General features: G+C 45.4%; 1 protein-coding gene across 7 annotated transcripts in view; it reads right to left on the bottom strand.

Moving 5' to 3' along the window:
• The window catches only part of LOC145352695 (papilin-like), a 201,368-nt gene that overhangs the window by 21,020 nt on the left and 157,808 nt on the right, over positions 1-22,540 (bottom strand). For 6 of the 7 annotated variants that reach the window (XM_080202920.1, XM_080202919.1, XM_080202921.1 and 3 more), the window contains 8 exons: positions 16,243-16,390; positions 13,875-13,961; positions 12,742-13,030; positions 8,323-8,431; positions 6,667-6,796; positions 5,495-5,807; positions 3,648-3,785; positions 2,199-2,326 (listed from right to left, as the gene is read on the bottom strand). In XM_080202920.1, the coding sequence (XP_080059046.1) occupies positions 2,199-2,326; positions 3,648-3,785; positions 5,495-5,807; positions 6,667-6,796; positions 8,323-8,431; positions 12,742-13,030; positions 13,875-13,961; positions 16,243-16,390 (1,342 nt within the window). The remainder of the gene's footprint in view (positions 1-2,198; positions 2,327-3,647; positions 3,786-5,494; positions 5,808-6,666; positions 6,797-8,322; positions 8,432-12,741; positions 13,031-13,874; positions 13,962-16,242; positions 16,391-22,540) is intronic. The other variant, XM_080202922.1, reaches the window with a different exon arrangement.

The following is a 22,540-nucleotide window of genomic DNA, read 5'->3' as shown; positions in this document are numbered from 1 at the left end:
AGTTAAGTCAGGCAGCATGGTCGGTGCAGGCTTGGAGGGCCGAAGGGACTGTTCCTGTGCTGTAATTTTCTTTGTTCTTTGATATGCTGCAGGAAAGAATGTCTCGAGGCATGGTACACTGGGGAGACCACGCAGAAGCTACAACAATGGATGAATGAACACCGCTCAACAATCACCAGGCTTCTGACAAGAAGCCAATTTTGTATCCATTTAGATACCTTACATTAACAACCTACCATGCAGTACCTTGTCAAAGGCCTTGCTGAAGTCCATGTAGACAACATCAACTGCACGGCCCTCATCTACCTTCTTGGTTACCCCTTCAAAAAACTCACTTAAATTTGTGAGACATGATTTTCCACTCACAAAGCCATGCTGACTGTCCCTAATCAGTCCTTGCGTCTCTAAATGCCTGGAGATCCTGTCTCTCAAAATACCTTCCAACAACTTACCCACCACAGATGTGAGGCTCACTGACCTGTAGTTCCCAGGATTTTCCCTGCAGCCCTTTTTAAACAAAGGCACAACATTTGCCACTCTCCAATCTTCAGGCACCTCGCCCATGACTATCGATGATTCTAATATCTCGGCTAGGGGACCCACAATTTCCTCCCTAGACTCCCACTACATCCTGGGATACACTTCATCAGGGTCCGGAGATTTATCTACCTTGATGCGATTTAAGACTTCCAGCAACTTCTTCTCTGTAATATATACACTCCTCAAGACATCAATATTTAATTCCCCAAGTTCCCTAACATCCAGGCCTTTCTCAACAGTAAATGATGATGAGAAATATTCATTTAGGATCTCACCCATCTCTTGTGGATCTGCACAGAGATGACCTTGTTGATCCTTAAGAGGCCCTACTCTCTCCCCTTTTGCCCTTTATGTATTTGTCGAAGCTCTTTGGATCCCCTTTGCCTCGTCTGCCAAAACAATCTCATTTTTTCACTCCTGATTTCTCTTAACTCTACTCCTACACACCCTATACTTTTCAAGAGATTCACTTGATCCCAGCTGCTTATGCATGTCATGTGTCTCTTTCCTCTTCTTAACCAGGGCGCCTCTATCCCGAGTCATCCAGGGTTCCCTACTTCTGCCAGCCTTGCCCTTCACTCTAAGAGTGATGTCTTTATCCTGAACCCTGGATAACACACTTTTGAAAGCGTGCCACTTACCAGAAGTCCCTTTGCCTTCCTACAGACTCCCCCAATTAACTTTTGAAAGTTCCAGCCTGATATAATCAAAATTGGCCTTGCCCCAATTTAGAATTTTAACTTTTGGGCCAGACCTATCATTCTCATGGCTATCTTAAAACCAATAGAATTACGGACACTGGTCCCAAAGTGATCCCTCACTAACACTTCTGTCACCTGTCCTTCCTTACTTTCCAAGAAGAGGTCAAGTTTTGCCCCCTCTCTAGTCGGGCCATTCACATGAGAAATTCCTTCTGAAAACACTCAACAAATTTCTCTCCATCCAACCCTCTAATACTATGGTTGTCCCAGTCAATGTTGGGAAAGTCAGAATCTCAACTATTACCACCCTATTTTTCTTGGAGCTTTCTATAATCTTACATATTTGTTCCTCAGTTTCCCGCTGACTATTTTGAGGCCTATAGTACAACCTTATCAAATGTACACTTGCTTAAACAAACCAAGTTTTTCAAATGACTAAATCAGGATGTTATTCAGGGGAGCAGAGCTAAATTTAATAATGAGAGCAATTTACAGATGGGGAGTAATGTGGTCTGAAGTAATCCACCAAACTGATTTGTAGGAATGCAGGCTACAGAGGTGGTCAAAGCACAAGAGGAATACTAATTGGATAGGCTTCCAACTGCCAAATGATCTTTTGATTTTGACCTTTCTAACGTTTTTGCTGTGTTCATGCGAATGCAGAGACTGATGGTAACCTGTGAGAATCGGAGGTAACGTTCACATCAGAATTGTTTATTAAACAAAAAGAGTGCTTTTCAGGACAGTCTTTCAAATGAAGTTTACCTAGGAATGGCTCCCGTGCATATTCATACAAGACTGATCTGCCCATCATTTAAAGAAGTGTTTCCAGTCCCACTAATGAACAGTAGAAATGAATATGTTAAGTGTTTCTACTCCTAACATCACAACACCCAGGATCGTCCACTCTTCCAGCTTAAATATTTCAGATTAAAACTCCCGGTTAACAAGCAATACCTCGAACATTAAGCTGAACTTGACGAAAATCCTCATCACGTCCATTAGATGCATGGCATGTGTACAATCCAGCATCCTGTTCTCGAACCCAGTTGATTGCTAATGATCCATCTGAGTGTGTGACGTGTCTGTATGTGAGAAACAGCAAAAGCAAGACAGGAACAGCTTAGTAATTGTCAGGCCTGCACAGTAGGAGATGTTATCTTTCAGAAGAGATGTTAAGCTGTGGTCCCATCTGCCTCCTGAAGGGGGATTAAAATATCCTTTTGCTTTAAAGAGCCATGGAACCCCTGGATCCTAGTCAATATTTATCCTTCAACCAACGCATCTAAACATTACATTAGAACATAAGAAACAGGAGCAGGAGTAGGCCATCTAGCCCTTCGAGCCTGCCCCGCCAATCAACAAGATCATGGCTGATCTGATGTGGATCAGTTCCACTTTCCCGCTTTCTCCCCATAACTCTTAATTCCCTTGCCTATTAAAAACCTATCTACCCGCGTCTTAAATATATTTAGCGAGGTAGCCTCCACCACTTCAACGGGCAGAGAATTCCAGAGATTCACCACCCTTTGAGTGAAGAAGTTCCTCCTCAACTCCGTTCTAAACCGCCCCCCCTTTATCTTGAGGCTGTGCCCTCTAGTCCTGCTGTCCTTTCTAAGTGGGAAGAATCTCTCTACCTCTACCCTATCCATCCCTTTCATTATCTTATACATCGCTATAAGATCTCCCCTCATCCTTCTAAACTCCAACGAGTACAAACCCAGTTTATTCAGCCTCTCTTCATACTTCAATCCCCTTATCTCCGGAATCAGCCTAGTAAACCTCCTCTGCACTCCCTCCAAGGCCAAAATATCCTTGCACAAGTGCAGCAACCAAAACTGCACACAGTACTCCAGCTGCGGCCTCACCAGTGCCCTGTACAGTTGCAGCAAGACCTCCCTGCTTTTATATTCTATCCCCCTCACTATAAAGGCCAACATCCCATTCACCTTCCTGATCACCTGCTACACCTGCAGACTGGGTACATTATTTGAGTGTTACCATGTTGTTAAATGTGGAAGCCTGCTCTGCACAAACAGTTGCTGTATTTCTCCCATTACAATAGGAATTATACTCTGACATACTCCATTGACTGAAAAGAACTTTGGAACGTTCAGGGATCTCAGAAAGAGGATATCAAAACAAGTCCATTCTTGCTCTTTTAAGCGTTTCTTAACATTTTTTCCTCAACAGACTGAGTGAGTGACAACTGAAAAGAACGGTAAGAAAATATCAAATGCTCCCCATTCGACACTGCAGTTGTGGCACTTCAGGAACAATGTCCGAATCACCTGTGAAAAGGAGACGTTCTCACATCTGGCACAATGAACTCTCAAATCTTAGAAAAAGCTTTATAACCATAGCTATTATCAGCTATGCCTTTTCACTTAGAATAACTAGACTAACCTCATGGAAAATAACGGTCTTCCATCTTTGAGCCATTCAACAATACGCAAGGGAGATGCATCAACTCTGCACAGTAGCCTCACGGTTTGCCCTGGCCTTGTATCCACTGAGGAGGGATCACCTCTTTGTATATTTAACCTGGCAGAGGAAATAAAGTTTATTAAAACTGAAATTTATAAGCCATTTCAAACGCAGTTCAAATATTGTTTCTAAATTGAATAATTATTGGCAAGTGATTTTCAAAGTTATACCAACTGTTGCATATTGACACAGTTATGACCAATATGGAATCTATCTTTCTAAATCTCCAAGGCTAGGCCAGTGTGTTATTTTATACAGACTTTGTGACTCTATGCAACGTAGAATGTATAATTCTACTGCTAAGTTGTCCTTTTAAAGGCCGCAAAGTCTAAGGGGACGATCTTATCATCTCATCCCACCAGCTAATAAAATCGTGAGAGAGCTGACAAATTGGGGTGATGCTGGATATTTGGTGAGATCAGGTTGAATTTAAATACTGTTATTGAGCCCAGGACACATTGTCCAGGCTCGCTTGCCTCTGCGGCCTCACCAGCAAAGGTCCTCACTGGCGAGGATCCTGTATGGTCCCCTTTTTATTCCCCCTCTCCTTGAATGTGCCCTGCCCTCCCTGTGATCGCTGGCTGTTGTTATTCTAATTCAAATGGTTTGCACAAACCTATTGGACAAATGCAAAAATTGAGGCTTCTCCAGTGCTACCTTCTGGATGTCTATACCTGCCTTGTTTGTATCCCTGATCACAGACCAAATCCCAAAGGATTTGATTTGATTCCAGAATCTGAAAGGGTATAACTCCCTCCAATTATTTGAAGTCTGTATTCTCTGGTTACCACTCTCCTGCCAGTGGAAACAATTTTTTCAGATTTACTTTATCGGAGGAGTGGTAGATAGTGAAGAGGGGTATCATAGTTTACAGAGAGACTTGGACAAGTTGCAGAGCTGGGCCGAGAGGCGGCAGATGGAGTTTAATGCGGAAAAGTGTGAGGTAATTCACTTTGGCAGGAATAACAGATGTGTGGAGTATAGGGCTAATGGTAGGACTCTGAATAGTGTTGACGAACAGAGGGATCTAGGTGTATATGTGCATAGATCCCTGAAAGTTGGAAATCAAGTGATAAGGTTGTCAGGAAGGCAGACGGTGACTTGGCGTTTATTGGTAGGGGGATTGAATTTAGGAGCCGCAACGTCATGTTGCAACTGTACAAAACTCTGGTGCGGCTTGGAGTATTGTGTGCAGTTCTGGTCCCCACATTATAGGAAGGATGTGGAGGCTTTGGAGAGGGTGCAGAGGAGGTTTACCAGGATATTGCCTGGTATGGAGGGAAGGTCCTATGAGGAGAGACTGAGGGATTTGAGGTTGTTTTCGTTGGAAAGAAGGCGGCTAAGAGGGGACCTTATTGAAACATATAAGATGATTAGAGGTTTAGGTAGGGTGGACAGTGATAGCCTTTTTCCTCGGATGGAGAAAGCTAGCACGAGGGGGCATAGCTTTAAATTAAGGGGGGGTAGTTATAGGACGGATGTCAGGGGTAGGTTCTTTACCCAGAGGGTGGTGGGGGAATGGAATGCCCTGCCTGCTGCAGTTGTAAATGCGCCTAGTTTGGGGGCGTTTAAGAGATCCGTGGATAGGTTTATGGATGGAAAGGGATTGGTTTAGGTTAGAGGGTCATTGCTTTTTTCTTAATTGGTCGGCGCAACATCGTGGGCCGAAGGGCCTGTTCTGCACTGTAATGTCCTATGTTCTATTTGTAAGTATTTAAAAACAATACAGAACAAGATACAGCAATTAGTTAACACTTAAGCATTACCTGTAAACAGACTGTTCTGGATGAGGTTGTATGGATTCCCTGTTTGGAGCCTGATGGGGTTGGGAATGATGTCCTGGGTGAGGGAGCCACCAGTGTGGCAGCTCAACGGGCGAGCTGGTTGATTCAGTGTGGGTGTTTGACCTTCTGCACCGACGCAGGCACTCCTCCTCTGTGTCAAAGTTGTTCTTGTTCCCATGGCACCCGCCATACCAGAAGCGGTTACAGACCCCAGCACCTGGTACAAAGAACCATCGAACGGTCCAGTCTGTGCATGGGCCGTTGGCACTCAGTAACAAGCATGGAGCTGGATAAGCTGTAAATAAGTCCCAGAAATACAACAGACATTAGACACTTCACCAAGGATACCTCCAACATCCATATTTAAATTTACAGGATCGTTATATTACAGTCAATAGCTCATCTAAAACTTTGTTGCCTGTATCCTAACTCGGCAGCTTGGCCACCTTCACCCCATCCTCTCCGATGAGGATGCTCGTTGATGCCATTGTTACCTCTATATGTGATTAAATGATTGGCTGATCTCCCACTTTCTACTGTACATAAATTCAAAAGCATCCAAAAACTCTGCTACTTGTGTCTTCACACATACTAAATTCTGGTCACACATCATTCCTGTGTTCATAGAACAGCTTCTTCCCTGCTGCCATCAGATGTTTCACTGACCTACATTGGCTCCCAGTCAAGAAATGCTTCAATTTTAAAATCTGCATCCTCCATATCTCTTTGAGCCCTTGTCCCTCCCTATCTTTAACCTCCCAGTGGCTCCACAAACCTTCTGAGATATCGGCACTCCACTTCTGGCCATTGAATGTCCTGGACTTTGATTAGTTCACCATTGGCGACTGTGCTTTCAGCTGCCTTGGCCCTAAACTCTGGAATTTCCTCTCTAAACTTCACCATTTTTCCATCTTTAAGACACTTTTCAAATCTACCAAGATTTTGGTCATCTGTTATAATATCTTTATATGGGTTGATGATAAATTTTTGTCTTGTATTCCTCCTGTGAAGCCTCTTAGAGCACGTTACTGTGTTAGGTGCTATATAAGTGCAAGCTGTTGTAGCAGATTCAAACATATTTGGTCTATTCTGCACCAAAATGAACAAGGAGTGTGATCAGTGAGGGAAATGATTGAGTATGAAAATTTACTTACGGTGTCTGGGCCCACTCCTGCAGCCTTCTCCATTTGGTCCTAATGCAGATGAAGATTCATCATGACAGCAACCAAACATTGAGCTCCGACATTCAACTGATGGGTTATCCTGAACAGTGGCCTGTGATTCCTGCATTAAACACACAAAGTATATCACCGCACACAATTCTCTTACCTCAAAAGTATTGGATCAGCATTCCTGATCATCGTACCCTACATAACAAAATGTGTGCAGGGGTATGTGACGAGAATAGGATTGGGTAAGGACAGATGCTACCCCAGAGACAGGCATTCACTGCCCAGTCTTACACACAATCAACATCAGGGCTGTATGTAACTGGAAAGTCACAAGAATGAAGAGATTTTGAGAACTGATGCGAGGGGAATGGAGATTTAACAATGGTTTGTATCAGGATGGCAACAACATTTGTCCAAATATTTTCAGCTGGAATATACTGGTCTTGAACTCTGATCAATAAGTTTTAAATGACTCCCAAATGTCAAATGTGGACTTGCCTGATATCAATTGCTCCCAATTAACTCTCCCTAGCTCCTGCCTAGTACTGTTGTAATTTGTCCTCCCCCAATTTAGTAAGGTCCTGATTTATCGTTATTCATAGCTATCTTAAAACATAAGGAGTTATGATCACTGTTTCCAAAATGCTCTCCCAGTGAATGTCTGTAACCTGGCCAGGCTCATTTTCTAAAACAAGGTACAGAATGGCCCCTCCTCTAGTTGGACTATCCAAATACTGTTTCAAGAAACCCTCTTGGATGCACCTAACAAATTCTGCCCTCTCTAAACCTCCTGCTCTAAGGAATTCTCAGCCAATATTGGGGAAGTTAAAGTCACCCACTTTGACAACTCTGTTGTTATTGCATCTTTCCATTATCTGCATACATCCTCATTTCCTCAATGTCCTGGTGGCTTTTGTAGGGAGGACTACAGTATTATCCAAACAGAGTGACTGCACGCTTCTTATTTTTGAGCTTTAGCCATATTGCCTCAGTGGATGAGGCCTCCAGTATGTCCTGGTGTGATAGTCTCCTTGATTAGTAATACAACTCCACCACCTCTTTTACCTCCCTCTTTGTCTAAAACATCGAAACGCTGGAACATTGAGCAGCCAGCCCTGTCCCTCTCTCAACCAAGTCTCTGTAATAGCCACAACATCATAGTCTGTTGTACTGATCCAGGCTCTCAGCTCATCTGCCTTACCCATAATATTCCTCAAACTGAAATAAACACACTTCAGTCCATCAGTCCCGTCTGTTTATTAACCTGTCCCTACCTTACCTGCCTTCAGACTTACCAGCCCTAATATCTACCTTCCCCTTAATCCCTCCACTTGCTGACCTGCTGCTCTGGTTTCTGTCTCCTGCCACTCTATTTAAACCCTTCTGAGTAGCACTAGCAAACCTGCCTGCAAGGTTTCATTCCAGTTTATACGATCTGTCCCTCTTGTATAGGTCCCTTGTGTCCCAGAAGAGGTCCCAATGATCCAAGAACCTGAAAGCCTGCTCCCTATGCCAGCTCCTTAGCCACACATTCATCTGTCCTATCTGCCATCGCTTTCTTCTGCTGTTCAATTTTTCAGACATGTGATAATGACTTGTAGAAGTCACAGTACGAGAAAGTGTCACTGACGTACTTACAATGATTTGTTGGTCATTGTTATTATAATAATCATCAGTTGGATATGTCGAGCAGCCAGCCTGGTTATATCCTCTCGCTGATGTCACTCCATCAGGGCAGCATCCATACCTGATCAGATCCAAAAATATCATTCCAGCATTTAGAATAATGGTGCCCAAACATATCCGTTTGTGAAACACACACAGATACACACACACACGCGCGCACACACACGCGCACACACACACACACAGATGCGCACACACACACAGACACAGACGCGCACGCACACACACACACACACACACACACACACACACACACACACACACACACACACACACACACACAATGAATGGGAAGGATAATGTTCCGTTTGAGGAGATACAAATGAGGTGATGTCTGGTGCCAAACTGGAGAGATTCAGTCTCATGTCAGGTTTCATATTCACCTGCTTTCTCTTCTTCCTTTTAGCCCCACAAGTTGAAAATCCAACCTCGGAGTTGTATGTTGTAGCAGTGATATAAACATTACTTATAAAACTATCTTGTTGTTTGCACTTAATGAAAACTCGGGCACACTGGGACTGCTTGTGAGATGTCTCATGAGCTGAGGGTTACAGGCCTTGTGTTTAGGGCCAGTCCATGGAGAACATGGGGGACCCTAGTGCACCCCCTCGGAGAGGGGAGGGTCGGTGGGGGAGATAACTCAATGGCTGGGATTTTCAAAGGGACACAGGGTCAATAATGGTGTAGCTGGTTTTGAAAATCACTACCTGGAGTCTGTGCTGATATCCTAATGACAGTTTGAATGTTCTATGGGCCGGTGAGGGAGACAGCAAGGTGCTTGTCTCCAAATATCTGCTTCATAAACTCATTAATCCATATTGAATTCAATATGGACTTACCCATATTGAAAATCTGACCCTGTGATTCTATATTCATTCCTAACAATCTAATTCAACTGGCTTAAAACAGGTTCCTGCCTCTCGCTAACATTTAATCAGGACCGCAGACAAAACCAAGGATTGGAGCAAAGGTTTCCTGCACCTATGGCAAGGTCAGCCATGTGAGTATGAAGAGTGCATCTACATCAACACCACGAAAAGCAAGTGGAAGATGTCTGCCCTCAGACATGTACACTTAGCTTGTGCTTTGGAAATGAGTGGGCCTGCAGGTTTGAAAAGGGCTGTTCTTAATGCTGTTTGCCTTAAAATTGAACACCAATTGGGCATTCTGCAAGATTTATAAATTAACCGGACACGGGACCGGAATTTTAAATGTGTCCCTCACCTTGGGATTTCACCACATACAACTGCTAGACCCAAAAACCAGTGAAGGAAATGATACAGGAGAGGGTTAGCAAACCTCCAGCATTGTCTTAGGGACTCCAGGACACCATTGCAGGTAGTCTAGGAAAAATAATAACTAGTGATATAAATATAATCAAGAAGGAACAAATGTTTGACTGCGAAGAATGATCTGATTATATAATGAAGAATCTGTTCACTTTCTGCCACATTGACTGACCGAGGGACAGAGATGGGGATGGGATTTTGGAGACATGTGATGACACCTCCAGGAATGTGGCCAATCACAGTTGGTAACTCTTGTCTTCACTGACCCACAAATACATCCTGTCGCCATGAATGTTTTCCCCAACGTTTTCATTCCAGTCAAAACAACAAACCAAATTCTACCACTATGTTGTTATTTATGGAATGCTTTTCAGCCTTGCTATAATAAAAACAGGAAATGTGGAGAGGTTCAGTACCTGTGGAGAGAAACAGAGTTAATGTTTTGGGTCTGTCAGAATTATACGGATGAAAGGTCACAGACTTTAAACACTAACTCTTGTTGCTCTTTCCACAGATGCTGCTAGATGTGCTGAATAATTCCAGCAATTTCTTTCTTTTTAGTTTAGATTTCCAGCAATGTCTCTTTTGCTTCAGCCCAGTGTTTGTTGAAGATGTTCAGATGTAACTGTGTAAAGTTTCAAACAGTATGGGGGCGATCTTACAAAAACATTTCTAAGTGCCGAATGAGTGTGAAAGCAGGAGAAAATCAGGCCCATTTTTTGGGCGAGCTTCCAGCCACAAGTTTATGGCACTTAGAAAAAGAAATGAAGCAAAGTGTGATTCTCGACAGTAGGTGGAGTGGACGAAGTCTATTCATGCCAGAAAGCTGGCTGTTGACTGCTAAAGATTGCTTTTGCGCATGTGTCCTGATCTCCCACTGGGAATCTCTCATACTCCCCCACCCCAACCTCAGGCACTGCACCCCCTCTCCCCCCACCCTACCTCCACCCCCTGCAGCCCCCCCCACCCCCGCAGTCCTCGCACAGCCCCCTGCCGCGCCCCCCCCCAACCCCCCACCCCCACACCACCCTGGCTGATCGCTAGCCCTGATTCCCCACCGGCAGCAGAACATGGACGGTAATATTGTGAGAGGCAAGAAACCAGGCTTAAACCCAGTTATCCTCCTCTTGCGCGATCTTACTGGCATGACGAGCTGGTAAGATTCACCCCTATAACTGGGTGATAAGTTGGCACAGAATGGATCTCACTGGCATTGTTATCATTTAAACAGGAAACTGAATGAGAAGCTCAGCAAGAAACAAAAGTAAGAAAGTCTTGCACTTACATAGTAGCAAACTTCATGGCCTCATGACCAAAGCAATTTACAGCCAATGACATGTTTTTGAAGTGCATTCGCTGTCATAATGTGGGAAACACTGAACAGTTTCCATACAACAAACTTTTGCAAACAGCAAGAAGACAATGTTTTTAGACAGGGATGTTAGGCCAAGGATAAATATTGGTTGGAACCTATTCTTTTTCAAATAGCGTTGAGGGACATTCACTTGAGAGGGTCTGTTTAACATCTCATCTGAAAACTGACATCTCTGTCAGAGCAGCACTCCATCAATATCCACTGGAGTGTTAGTCTGGCTCAGTGGTTCCCAGGTATCACAGCACACCTCCATACATTAGGAGATTTTCAGGCACACCCACTATTTTTTCTGAACTCCCTCTAGGAAAAAAACTGTTTAAACAATTTTTTATCCTGCATTTGCCATCAGAGAGAAGAACGATATGGATGGAAAATCCACAGTGAGTCAGGAAATGTGGATTTCCATGTTTTAATGTGCATTTACGGATGTTAAAAATCTGATTTCCACCATAATAATACTGAGTACTGATGGCTTCAGTTCCAGCTATCGCAAAACCTAGGCCATTGAGTATGAGAAAAATTGGTAACATAACTGATAAAGAAAAGAGAGAGCTGAAGTGCAGGACAGAGGTCTAATACTAATCTCATATCCAGCATTAGCTAAACATATCGATAGGTACAAGTTATTGGTATGGGTTCAATATTGTGGTTTTCAGAACAGCAAACGCTATTTCTAACCTCTCTTTGTCTCTCACTTCTCCGAGAGGTCTTGTGCCTTTTTTTGAGTTTATTTTATGTGCAGTTATATGGGGATTTGATCTTCAGCTACAAGTCCCATTGGTCATGCACATGATCCTGACTAATGTAAAAAAATCTAAACTGCACATTCCCGGTGAGGACTTGAACCCTGAGGTTCAAGGGGTCTTAGAGATGCTGACCATACAGCTAAAGACAAAGGTTAGTTTTACTTTATTTACATTAACTTTTAATCATTTTGTATCTTTTGTGGCACACTTTGGGGGCGTCTTCACGATGCAGTGGTTGGGGACCACTGGTTACATAGAACATAGAACACTACAGCACAAACAGGCCCTTCGGCCCACAAGTTGCGCCGATCACATCATCACCTACCAACCTACAGACCTATCTATAACCCTCAATCTCATTAAACCCCATATACTCATCCAGAAGTCTTTTAAAAGACCCCAGCGAGTTCGCCTCCACCACCACTGACGGCAGCCGATTCCATTCACTCACCACCCTCTGAGTGAAAAACTTACCCCTAACATCACTTCTGAACCTCCCTCCCCGCACCTTAAATCTGTGTCCTCTCGTAGCGACCATTTCAAACCGGGGAAATAGCCTCTGAGAGTCCACCCTATCTATTCCTCTCAACATTTTGTAAACTTCTATCAGGTCGCCTCTCAACCTTCGTCTCTCCAGGGAAAAGAGTCCCAGCTCCCTCAACCTAACTTCATAAGGCATGCCTCCCAGTCCAGGCAACATCCTTGTAAATCTCCTCTGCACCCTTTCAATAGCTTCTACATCCTTCCTATAGTGAGGCGACCAGAACTGCGCACAATACTCCAAATGAGGCCTGACAAGGGTCTTATAAAGTTCCAGCATTACCTCCCGACTCCTAAACTCAATCCCTCGATTACGTGTACAAGGCTCTGGAGTTGATCTCGAAGCAACAACCTTCTGATTTATGAGATTACACAGAGCATTGGGACAATGGCTAATAAAGGGAGCTGATCTTCTGCTTACCTGCTTTTATAGCACGGGATCAAAGGGCAGCCCTCTCCTCCTGGTCCACTTGCTGGGGCATAACCATCTGGACAGCAACCGAAAGGTTCTGTGTTACAGTCTCGAACGTCTGCACCAATCAGTTGTGACTGCTGGGACCTGGATGGGTCAGGAAGTGATCCCACACCAGGAGAATCCAATTCTGAGCTGGACTGGTACAATCTCGAGAGGCTCCACTCGTTTTGTTCTGAGGGAAGAGGAAGAACGTTCGTCTCAGTAAGTTCCGGCAGATAGTTTGGAGAATATCGTTCTGAAATTTGGAAAGAAAATAATTAACCAGTTGCCAAGAAGCAGCACACTGAATTTAAAGATCCTGTCCCTTCGATAGTGCAAAGTCAATTGTTCAAATTTAGAAAGATTTATGTTTCTGTAGCATCTTTTCCAACCACTGGACATTCCAAAACATTTCAGACACTGAAAAGCTGTAGATTTGAAGTGTAGTTACTGTCAGAATGTAGGAAACATGAAAGACTATTTGTGCACAGCAAGGTTAAACGATGACTGGATAATCCGTTTTAACCATGTTGGCCAGTTACTTCCACAATCTATCTACCTAGACTCACTGCTCCATTCCCAGAACCCTCCTCCTGCATTCAAACTCTCTGCATGCCACCTCGAGACCTCTCTGGATTCCCCTCGCCCCTGGACTGAGGGGGGCCCGGGGTTCCACTTACTCCTCAGACCCTGCTCCTTACACCCGGATCACTGGCTCGCACCCACACTCCCACTTGGTTCCAGACTCCCCAGACTGTTGTGACATTTTGAAGAAGACATTTCCATTTCTGTAGCACCTTCGAGATCAACTCCCTGCTCACCAGAGCTCTAACAGAGCGTCAGCTAGACTCAAAACATGGGCTCTATTCTCTCCCCATAGATGCTGTCAGACCTGCTGAGATTTTCCAGCATTTTCTGTTCTTGTTTCGGATTGCAGCATCCGGATTGCATATTTTACCTGAGCTAGACTGACTGACGTACAAACTTCCGGCCTTTTTGGTTCAAATGCTTCACACTGAAACACAGCGATATTTCCACAGGAATCTCATGTTACTTGTACAAAACAGACACAGATAGAAGTTCAAAAAGGAGCATCTCACCAGAAGATGGAAAGGGTCCAATGTATGGTATAGTCATTAAATCCTCATCGGGATTGAATCCCGTGGGATCTGGAGAGCTTGGAACCGCTGAGGGAGTAAAGAAACAAAATTAATACAACAGACAGGATTCCATCAAACAATCATGAAAATCAAAAATATCTAAAGTGAAAGCAAATCATTAACACTGTGCACACTATTCACAAGGGATCAAACAACAGTCGGGGGCATTCATAGAAATGGGATTCTTCAATGCTGTCCTCACTAACTTCACCTATCTCAACAATCTGATACATGGACTTCCTGATTGTCCCCAGAACCTCCCACTCATTCTTGGATTCCCCACTTCCACAATCTATCTACCTAGACTCACTGCTCCATTCCCAGAACCCTCCTCCTGCATTCAAACTCTCTGCATGCCACCTCGAGTCCTCTCTGGATTCCCCTCGCCCCTGGACTGAGAGGGGCCCGGGGTTCCACTTACTCCTCAGACCCTGCTGCTTACACCTGGATCACTGGCTCGCACCCACACTCCCACTTGGTTCCAGACTCCCCAGACTGTTGTCACATTTTGAAGAAGACATTTCCATTTCTGTAGCACCTGTCAGGACATCCCAAAATGCTTTCCAATGAAGAAAATACTTTCCAAGTGCATTAACTGCTGTGGTGTAGAGATGATTGCATTGACTTTCTATACAGTAAGCTGGCACAAGCAGCATGAGCGACACGGTGGCACAGTGGTTAGCACAGCTGTCTCATAGCACCAGAGACCCGGGCTCAATTCCAACCTTCGGTGACTGTCTTTGTGGAGTTTGCACATTCTGTGTCTGCGTGGGTTTCCTCCCACAGTCCAAAGATGTGCAAGTTAGGAGGATTGGTCATGCTCGAATGCACTTTAGTGTCCCAAGATGTGTAGATTAAGGGGATTAGTGGGTAATAATGTGGGGTTACTGGGAAAGAGCATGGGGATAGGCTTGCATAAGATATTCTGTCAAAGAATCGGTGCAGACTCGATGGGCTGAATGGCTTCCTTTGGCACAGTAGGGATTCTATGATTATATGAGATAATCCAGTCCTCCCAAATCTTTCCCAGTGGGATCCTTTTAATACCTCAGGCTTCAGGTGACATGACGGTCAAAAGTCGGGAGATACGTGGTGTTGAATGAGCAAACAGAGGGTGATAACTTCATACAGACAACTCGCACAATCATTATTGGGCAATGCACTTGAAGCAGCTCTCAACTAAAATTTATATAGCATAACATCTACATTGTAAATTGGATTTGTGCATAATTCACTACCTTTACTTTTCTTCATAACTCTTTATAACTTAGCTACATAAAATCCTGAAGTTCCATTTCTGCATGTACAGGACATTTGATGTCCTGTCCATGATTCAAATTACACACACAACCAGATTTTATGATAGGCAGCACAACAGGGTTTTAATTATACACATTGGAAAATATCAGTGTGATATACAGTCAAAGCTTCTTCCACCCCTATAAAAAAATTCATGGCTCATATAAGTTCAATAAGCACAAATATATACTTTTTAAAACTGTGTATGTATATCTTGGACAGTAAAATGGCTGCTTGGGACTATCTGTTTCAAATGTAGGGAAATAATAGTTTATAGAAATTGAATCATACCGTTTGGCACAAGCTTTGGCTGTTGTAATGATAGAAGAGGTAACTAACTTTTGCATCTATCTAAATCTCCAGGATATTGGTCTGCGTTGGTTTTGCATAGACTAATGAATTGGAGGAGTTGATGAAGAGGCAGGGATTCTACAAAATAAAACAAACTTACTTTGTCACTGGCTGCTTTTACAACAACAATCAGGCCGTGCCCACCAATAGAAAAGAAAAGAGGATTTAAAAGAGCCTCGCCAGAGATGAGTCCGAGTGCCATGAGAGTCATCCCAGTTTGGGAAGCTCTGAAATAATTGTTTTCTGTGATGTTGTTTGGAGTATAATTATTGTCCAGTACCCTGCACATTCTTCAAAATAGCATTTTACCTTTCTGTGAGGGCAGGCGGGGCACTCTCTCAATACTGGGTTAAATTGTCAACCTTGATTTTCCATGTTCAAATCTCCAGGTTCACTGCCTAAGATTACTGCCAACTGAGGTAATTTCACATCTAATTCCAATCTGACAGAACAGAGTTACTTCTGCTGCTGTCATTAACAAACCTCAAGCAGTGGGAGAAGGACAGCCACCTCTAGCTACTCAGGGAGATAAATGCCAGAAACAGCACTCTGAGAATGAAGATAAAAAACATTCCAATGCTGAATAAATGGGTACAATACCCAAAATGGTCACGAGGAAATACAATAATATGAAACAACCTCGCCAATATTGACTCACTTTGCGGCAAGTGACAGGGTTGAGTGTTGCAAACCTCAGATGTTCGTGGCTGGGTCCTCAGACATTTCTGTGGGTCCTGATATTTGCGATCTTGGTCGTAACAGATGACCTGTCGTTTCCGTTGGCCCGATGCACAGCTCTTAGAGCACTGCAGGTACAAGTTTAACATTCAATCAATCACATCCTCTTCCTCTTCTCAATAAGGCTTCTTTAGGTTGCAAGACAGGTTCCAACTGAAGAAAGCCTTTTAGATAGAAACATAAGAAATAGGTGCAGGAGTAGGCCATTCAGCCCTTTGAGCCTGCAACACCATTCAATATGATCATGGCTGATCATGCACTCTCAGTATCCCAGTCCCACTTTCTCTCCCTACCCCTTGATCCCTTTAGCCACAAGGGCCATGCCCAGCTCCCTCTTGAATATATCTAATGAAATGGCCCCAGCAGCTTCCTGTGTAGAGAATTCCACAGGTTTACAACACTCTTGAGTGAAAAAGTTCTTCCTCACCTCAGGCCTGAATGACTTTTCCCTTATTCTTAGACTGTGACCCCTACTTCTGCACTTCCCAACATCGGGAACATTCTTCCCGGATCTAGCCTGTCCAGTCCCATCAGGATTTTATACGTTTCTACGAGATCCCCTCTCATTTTTCTAAATTGAGTACAAGCCCAGTCAATCCAGTCTCTCTTCATACGTCAGTCCTGCCATTCTGGGAATCAGTCTGGTGAACCTTGACTGGACTCCCTCAACAGCAAGAATGTCTTTCCTCAGGCTAGGAGACCAAAATTTCACACAATACTCAAGGTGTGGCCTCACCAAGGCCCTGTATAACTGCAGCAAACATCCCTACTCTTACACTCAAATTCTCTTGCTCTGAAGGCCATTAGCTTTCCTCACCACCTGCTGTACCTGCATGTCAATCTTCAGCGACTGTTCCACCACGACACACAGGTCATGTTGCACTTTCCCTTTTCCAAAACTGCTACCATTCAAATAATAATCTTCCTTTCTGTTTTTGCCACCAAAGTGAATAACCTCACATTTATCTACATAATAATGCATTTGCCAAGTATTTGCCCATTCAATCAGCCTGAACAAGTTACCTTGCAGCCTCTTAACATCCTCCTCACACACACACTGCCACCCAGCTTAATTTGGAGATATTGCATTCAATTCTTTGACCAAATCATTAATGTATATTGTGAATAGTTGGGGTCCCAGCACTGAACCCTGTGGCACCCCACTAGTTACTATCTGTCACTGTCTGCTTCCTGTTCTCTATCAACCAGTTCTATCAACTGCCAACCAGTTCTCTATCAACGTCAATACATTACCATGAGCTTCAATTTTTCTCACCAGTCTCTTGTGTGGGACCTTGTCTTTGAAAGTCCAGATTTCAGGGAATCCCTAAACTTCCAGAATCTGTTGATTGTAGTGGTTAGATTTATTATCTTAATAAACTTCATCTTCCTGACCGCTACTTCAATGTGACTGTCCTAAAGCTAAATTAAAGCTCAAAACTGGCCCTTTGCAATCTGTAAATTGGGCTGTCTTATCAGATGAGACATTAAACCAGCCGTGCCCAATCATTTAGTGTAAGGGAACACATTTTCAATTATTCTCTCACTCAAGGGACCTAAGAGCAAATTTGAGAGAGATAAACCTTGGCACTTTAAGCGTGTACTGTTAAAAGAATCTTGAGGCATGAAAAGAATCAACTTGCAGAGTAAACAAAAATGACAAAGCAATAACTTGAGTTAAAAATACGAGTAATAAATAAAGATAGGGTGTGAGTGTTCACTCCCACCCTCACCCACACTGACCCCTCTTTCTCAAACGCACCCTCCTCACACACACACACACACACACACTTTCTTCACTCACACACATGCACTCTCCTCTCTCTCTCACACACTCTCTTCTCTCACCAGGAAACTTCCCCCACCAAAAAAAACCTATCCAACACACACACACCACCTTGACATCCACCCCAACCTCAGAAACACATAAACCGCCCAACCTAACAGCCCCCCTCCCAACACACCACCTCAACAACCTCTTCCCCCCACCCACCTAAAATACAGCAGAATCAGACCATCACCCTGAATTCCTCTCCCCAACATCACCACCCCCCCATTCACCACCCTGCACAAGACAAAACCAACAGGAGTAATAAGATATGAAAAGAAGGAAAAGGCCTAGGAGACAAGAAGACAAGTCAAAATATATCAGCACGGCAGCACAGGGGCAACAAGGGTTGGACGTGAGCCGAAAGAAAAGTGACAGAACACGAAGAAAAGGGACACGTCCTCTCTCCGACGCCAATAAAAACACTCTCTCCTCACCCTCTCTCCTCACTCACACACACACACCCTCTCTCCTCACTCACACACACACACTCTCCTCTCACACACACACACTCTCTCCTCACTCACACACACACACACACACCCTCTCTCCTCACTCACACACACACACCCTCTCTCCTCACTCACACAACACACTCTCCTCTCACACACACACACTCTCTCCTCACTCACACACACACACACACACTCTCCTCTCACACACACACACTCTCTCCTCACTCACACACACACACACACACCCTCTCTCCCTCACACACACACACACACTCTCTCCTCACTCACACACACACACTCTCTCTCACTCACACACACACTCTCTCCTCACTCACACACACACACTCTCTCCTCACTCACACACACACACACTCTCTCCTCACACACACACACACTCTCTCCTCACACACACACACACTCTCTCGCTCACACACACACACACTCTCTCCTCACACACACACACTCTCTCTCTCTCCTCACACACACACACACTCTCTCCTCACACACACACACACACACTCTCTCCTCACTCACACACACACACTCTCTCCTCACTCACACACACTCTCTCCTCACTCACACACACTCTCTCTCCTCACACACACACACTCTCTCCTCACACACACACACTCTCTCCTCACTCACACACACACACTCTCTCTCCTCACACACACACACTCTCTCCTCAGTCACTCACACACACTCTCTCTCACTCACACACACACACACAGACACACACTCCTCTCCCTCACACACACACACTCACACACACTCTCTCCTCACTCACACACACACTCTCTCTCCTCACACACACACACACTCTCTCCTCACTCACACAACTCCTCTCTCTCCTCACTCACACACACACACTCTCCTCACTCACACACACACACTCTCCTCACTCACACACACACTCTCTCCTCACACACACACACACTCTCTCTCACACACACACACACTCTCTCCTCACACACACACACTCTCTCCTCACACACACACACACTCTCTCCTCACTCACACACACACTCCTCCTCACTCACACACACACACTCTGTCCTCACACACACACACTCTCTCCTCACACACACACACACTCTCTCCTCCTCACTCACACACACACACTCTCTCCTCACTCACACACACACTCTCTCCTCACTCACACACACACACTCTCTCCTCACTCACACACACACTCTCTCCTCACTCACACACACACTCTCTCCTCACTCACACACACACACTCTCTCCTCACTCACACACACACACACTCTCTCACTCACACACACACACACACTCCTCACTCACACACACACACACACTCTCCCTCACACACACACACACTCTCTCCTCACTCACACACACACTCTCTCCTCACTCACACACACACACACTCTCTCTCCTCACTCACACACACACTCTCTCCTCACACACACACACACACTCTCCTCACTCACACACACACACTCTCTCCTCACTCACACACACACTCTCTCCTCACTCACACACACACTCTCTCCTCACTCACACACACTCTCTCTCCCTCACTCACACACACACTCTCTCCTCACTCACACACACACTCTCTCCTCACTCACACACACACACTCTCTCCTCACACACACACACTCTCTCCTCACTCACACACACACACACTCTCCTCACTCCACACACACTCTCTCTCTCCTCACTCACACACACACTCTCTCCTCACTCACACACACACACTCTCTCCTCACTCACACACACACACTCCTCCTCACTCACACACACACACTCTCCTCACTCACACACACACACTCTCTCCTCACACACACACACACTCTCTCCTCACACACACACACTCTCTCTCACACACACACACACTCTCTCCTCACTCACACACACACACTCTCTCCTCACACACACACACACTCTCGCCTCACACACACACACTCTCTCCTCACACACACACACTCTCTCCTCACTCACACACACACACTCTCTCCTCACTCACACACACACCTCTCTCCTCACTCACACACACACACTCTCTCCTCACTCACCACACACTCTCTCCTCACTCACACACACACACTCTCTCCTCACTCACACACACACTCTCCCTCACTCACACACACACTCTCTCTCACTCACACACACACACACTCTCCTCACACACACACACACACACACTCACTCACTCACACACACACACACACTCTCTCCTCACACACACACACACTCTCTCCTCACTCACACACACACTCTCTCCTCACTCACACACACACACACTCTCTCTCCTCACTCACACACACACTCTCTCCTCACACACACACACACACTCTCCTCACTCACACACACACACTCTCTCCTCACACACACACACACTCTCTCCCTCACTCACACACACACTCTCTCCTCACTCACACACACTCTCTCTCCTCACTCACACACACACTCTCTCCTCACTCACACACACCCTCTCCTCACTCACACACACACACTCTCTCCTCACACACACACACACTCTCTCCTCACTCACACACACACACACTCTCCTCACTCACACACACTCTCTCTCCTCACTCACACACACACACACTCTCCTCACACACACACACTCTCTCCTCACTCACACACACACACTCTCTCCTCACTCACACACACACACTCTCCTCACTCACACACACTCTCTCTCTCACTCACACACACACAACACTCTCCTCACACACACACACTCTCTCCTCACACACACACACACACACACACACTCTCTCCCTCACACACCACACACTCTCTCCTCACACACACACACACTCTCTCTCTCCCTCACCACACACACACACTCTCTCCTCACTCACACACACACTCTCTCCTCACTCACACACACACACACTCTCTCCTCACTCACACACACACACTCTCTCCTCACTCACACACACACACACCACTCCCTCTCTCCTCACTCACACACACCTCTCTCCTCACTCACACACACACACACTCACTCTCTCTCTCCTCCCTCACACACACACTCTCTCCCTCACTCAACACACACACTCTCCTCACTCACCACACACTCTCTCCCTCACTCACACACACACCACACTCACTCTCTCTCTCCTCCCTCACACACACACTCTCTCCTCACTCACACACACACTCCTCCCCTCACTCACACACACACTCTCTCCTCACTCACACACACACTCTCTCTCACTCACAACACACTCTCTCCTCACTCACACACACACTCTCTCCTCACTCACACACACACTATCTCCTCACTCACACACACACTCTCTCCTCACTCACACACACCACTCTCTCTCACACACACACACACACTCTCTCTCTCCTCACACACCCCCACACTCACTCTCTCTCTCCTCACTCACACACACACTCTCTCTCTCCTCACTCACACACACACTCTCTCCTCACTCACACACACACACACTCTCTCCTCACTTCACACACACTCTCTCCTCACTCACACACACTCTCTCCTCACTCACACACACACACACTCACTCTCTCTCTCCTCACACACACACACACACACTCTCTCTCACACACACACACACACTCTCTCCTCACTCACACACACTCTCTCCTCACTCACACACACACTCTCTCCTCACTCACACACACACACTCCTCTCCTCACTCCCCCACACACACACACTCTCTCCTCACCACACACCCACCACCTCACACTCTCCTCTCTCACACACACACACTCCTCTCCTCACTCACACACACACACACTCTCTCTCACCACACACACACCCCCCCCCCACACCCCTCTCTCCTTCCAGTCCCCACTCACGACCAGTTCTCTCCTCACACTCACACACTACCACACACACACACTCTCTCTCCCCTCCACTACACACACACACTCCTCTCTTCTCCTCCCCATCACCTCACACACACACTCCTCTCCTCAACTC

Source organism: Carcharhinus amblyrhynchos, chromosome 14 (genome assembly GCF_965287045.1).
Source record: "Carcharhinus amblyrhynchos chromosome 14, sCarAmb.v2.hapA, whole genome shotgun sequence".
In the NCBI taxonomy this organism is placed as follows: Eukaryota; Metazoa; Chordata; class Chondrichthyes; order Carcharhiniformes; family Carcharhinidae; genus Carcharhinus; species Carcharhinus amblyrhynchos.
Note: the sequence above shows the minus strand (reverse complement) of the source record. Positions and strands in the feature narration are given on the sequence as shown.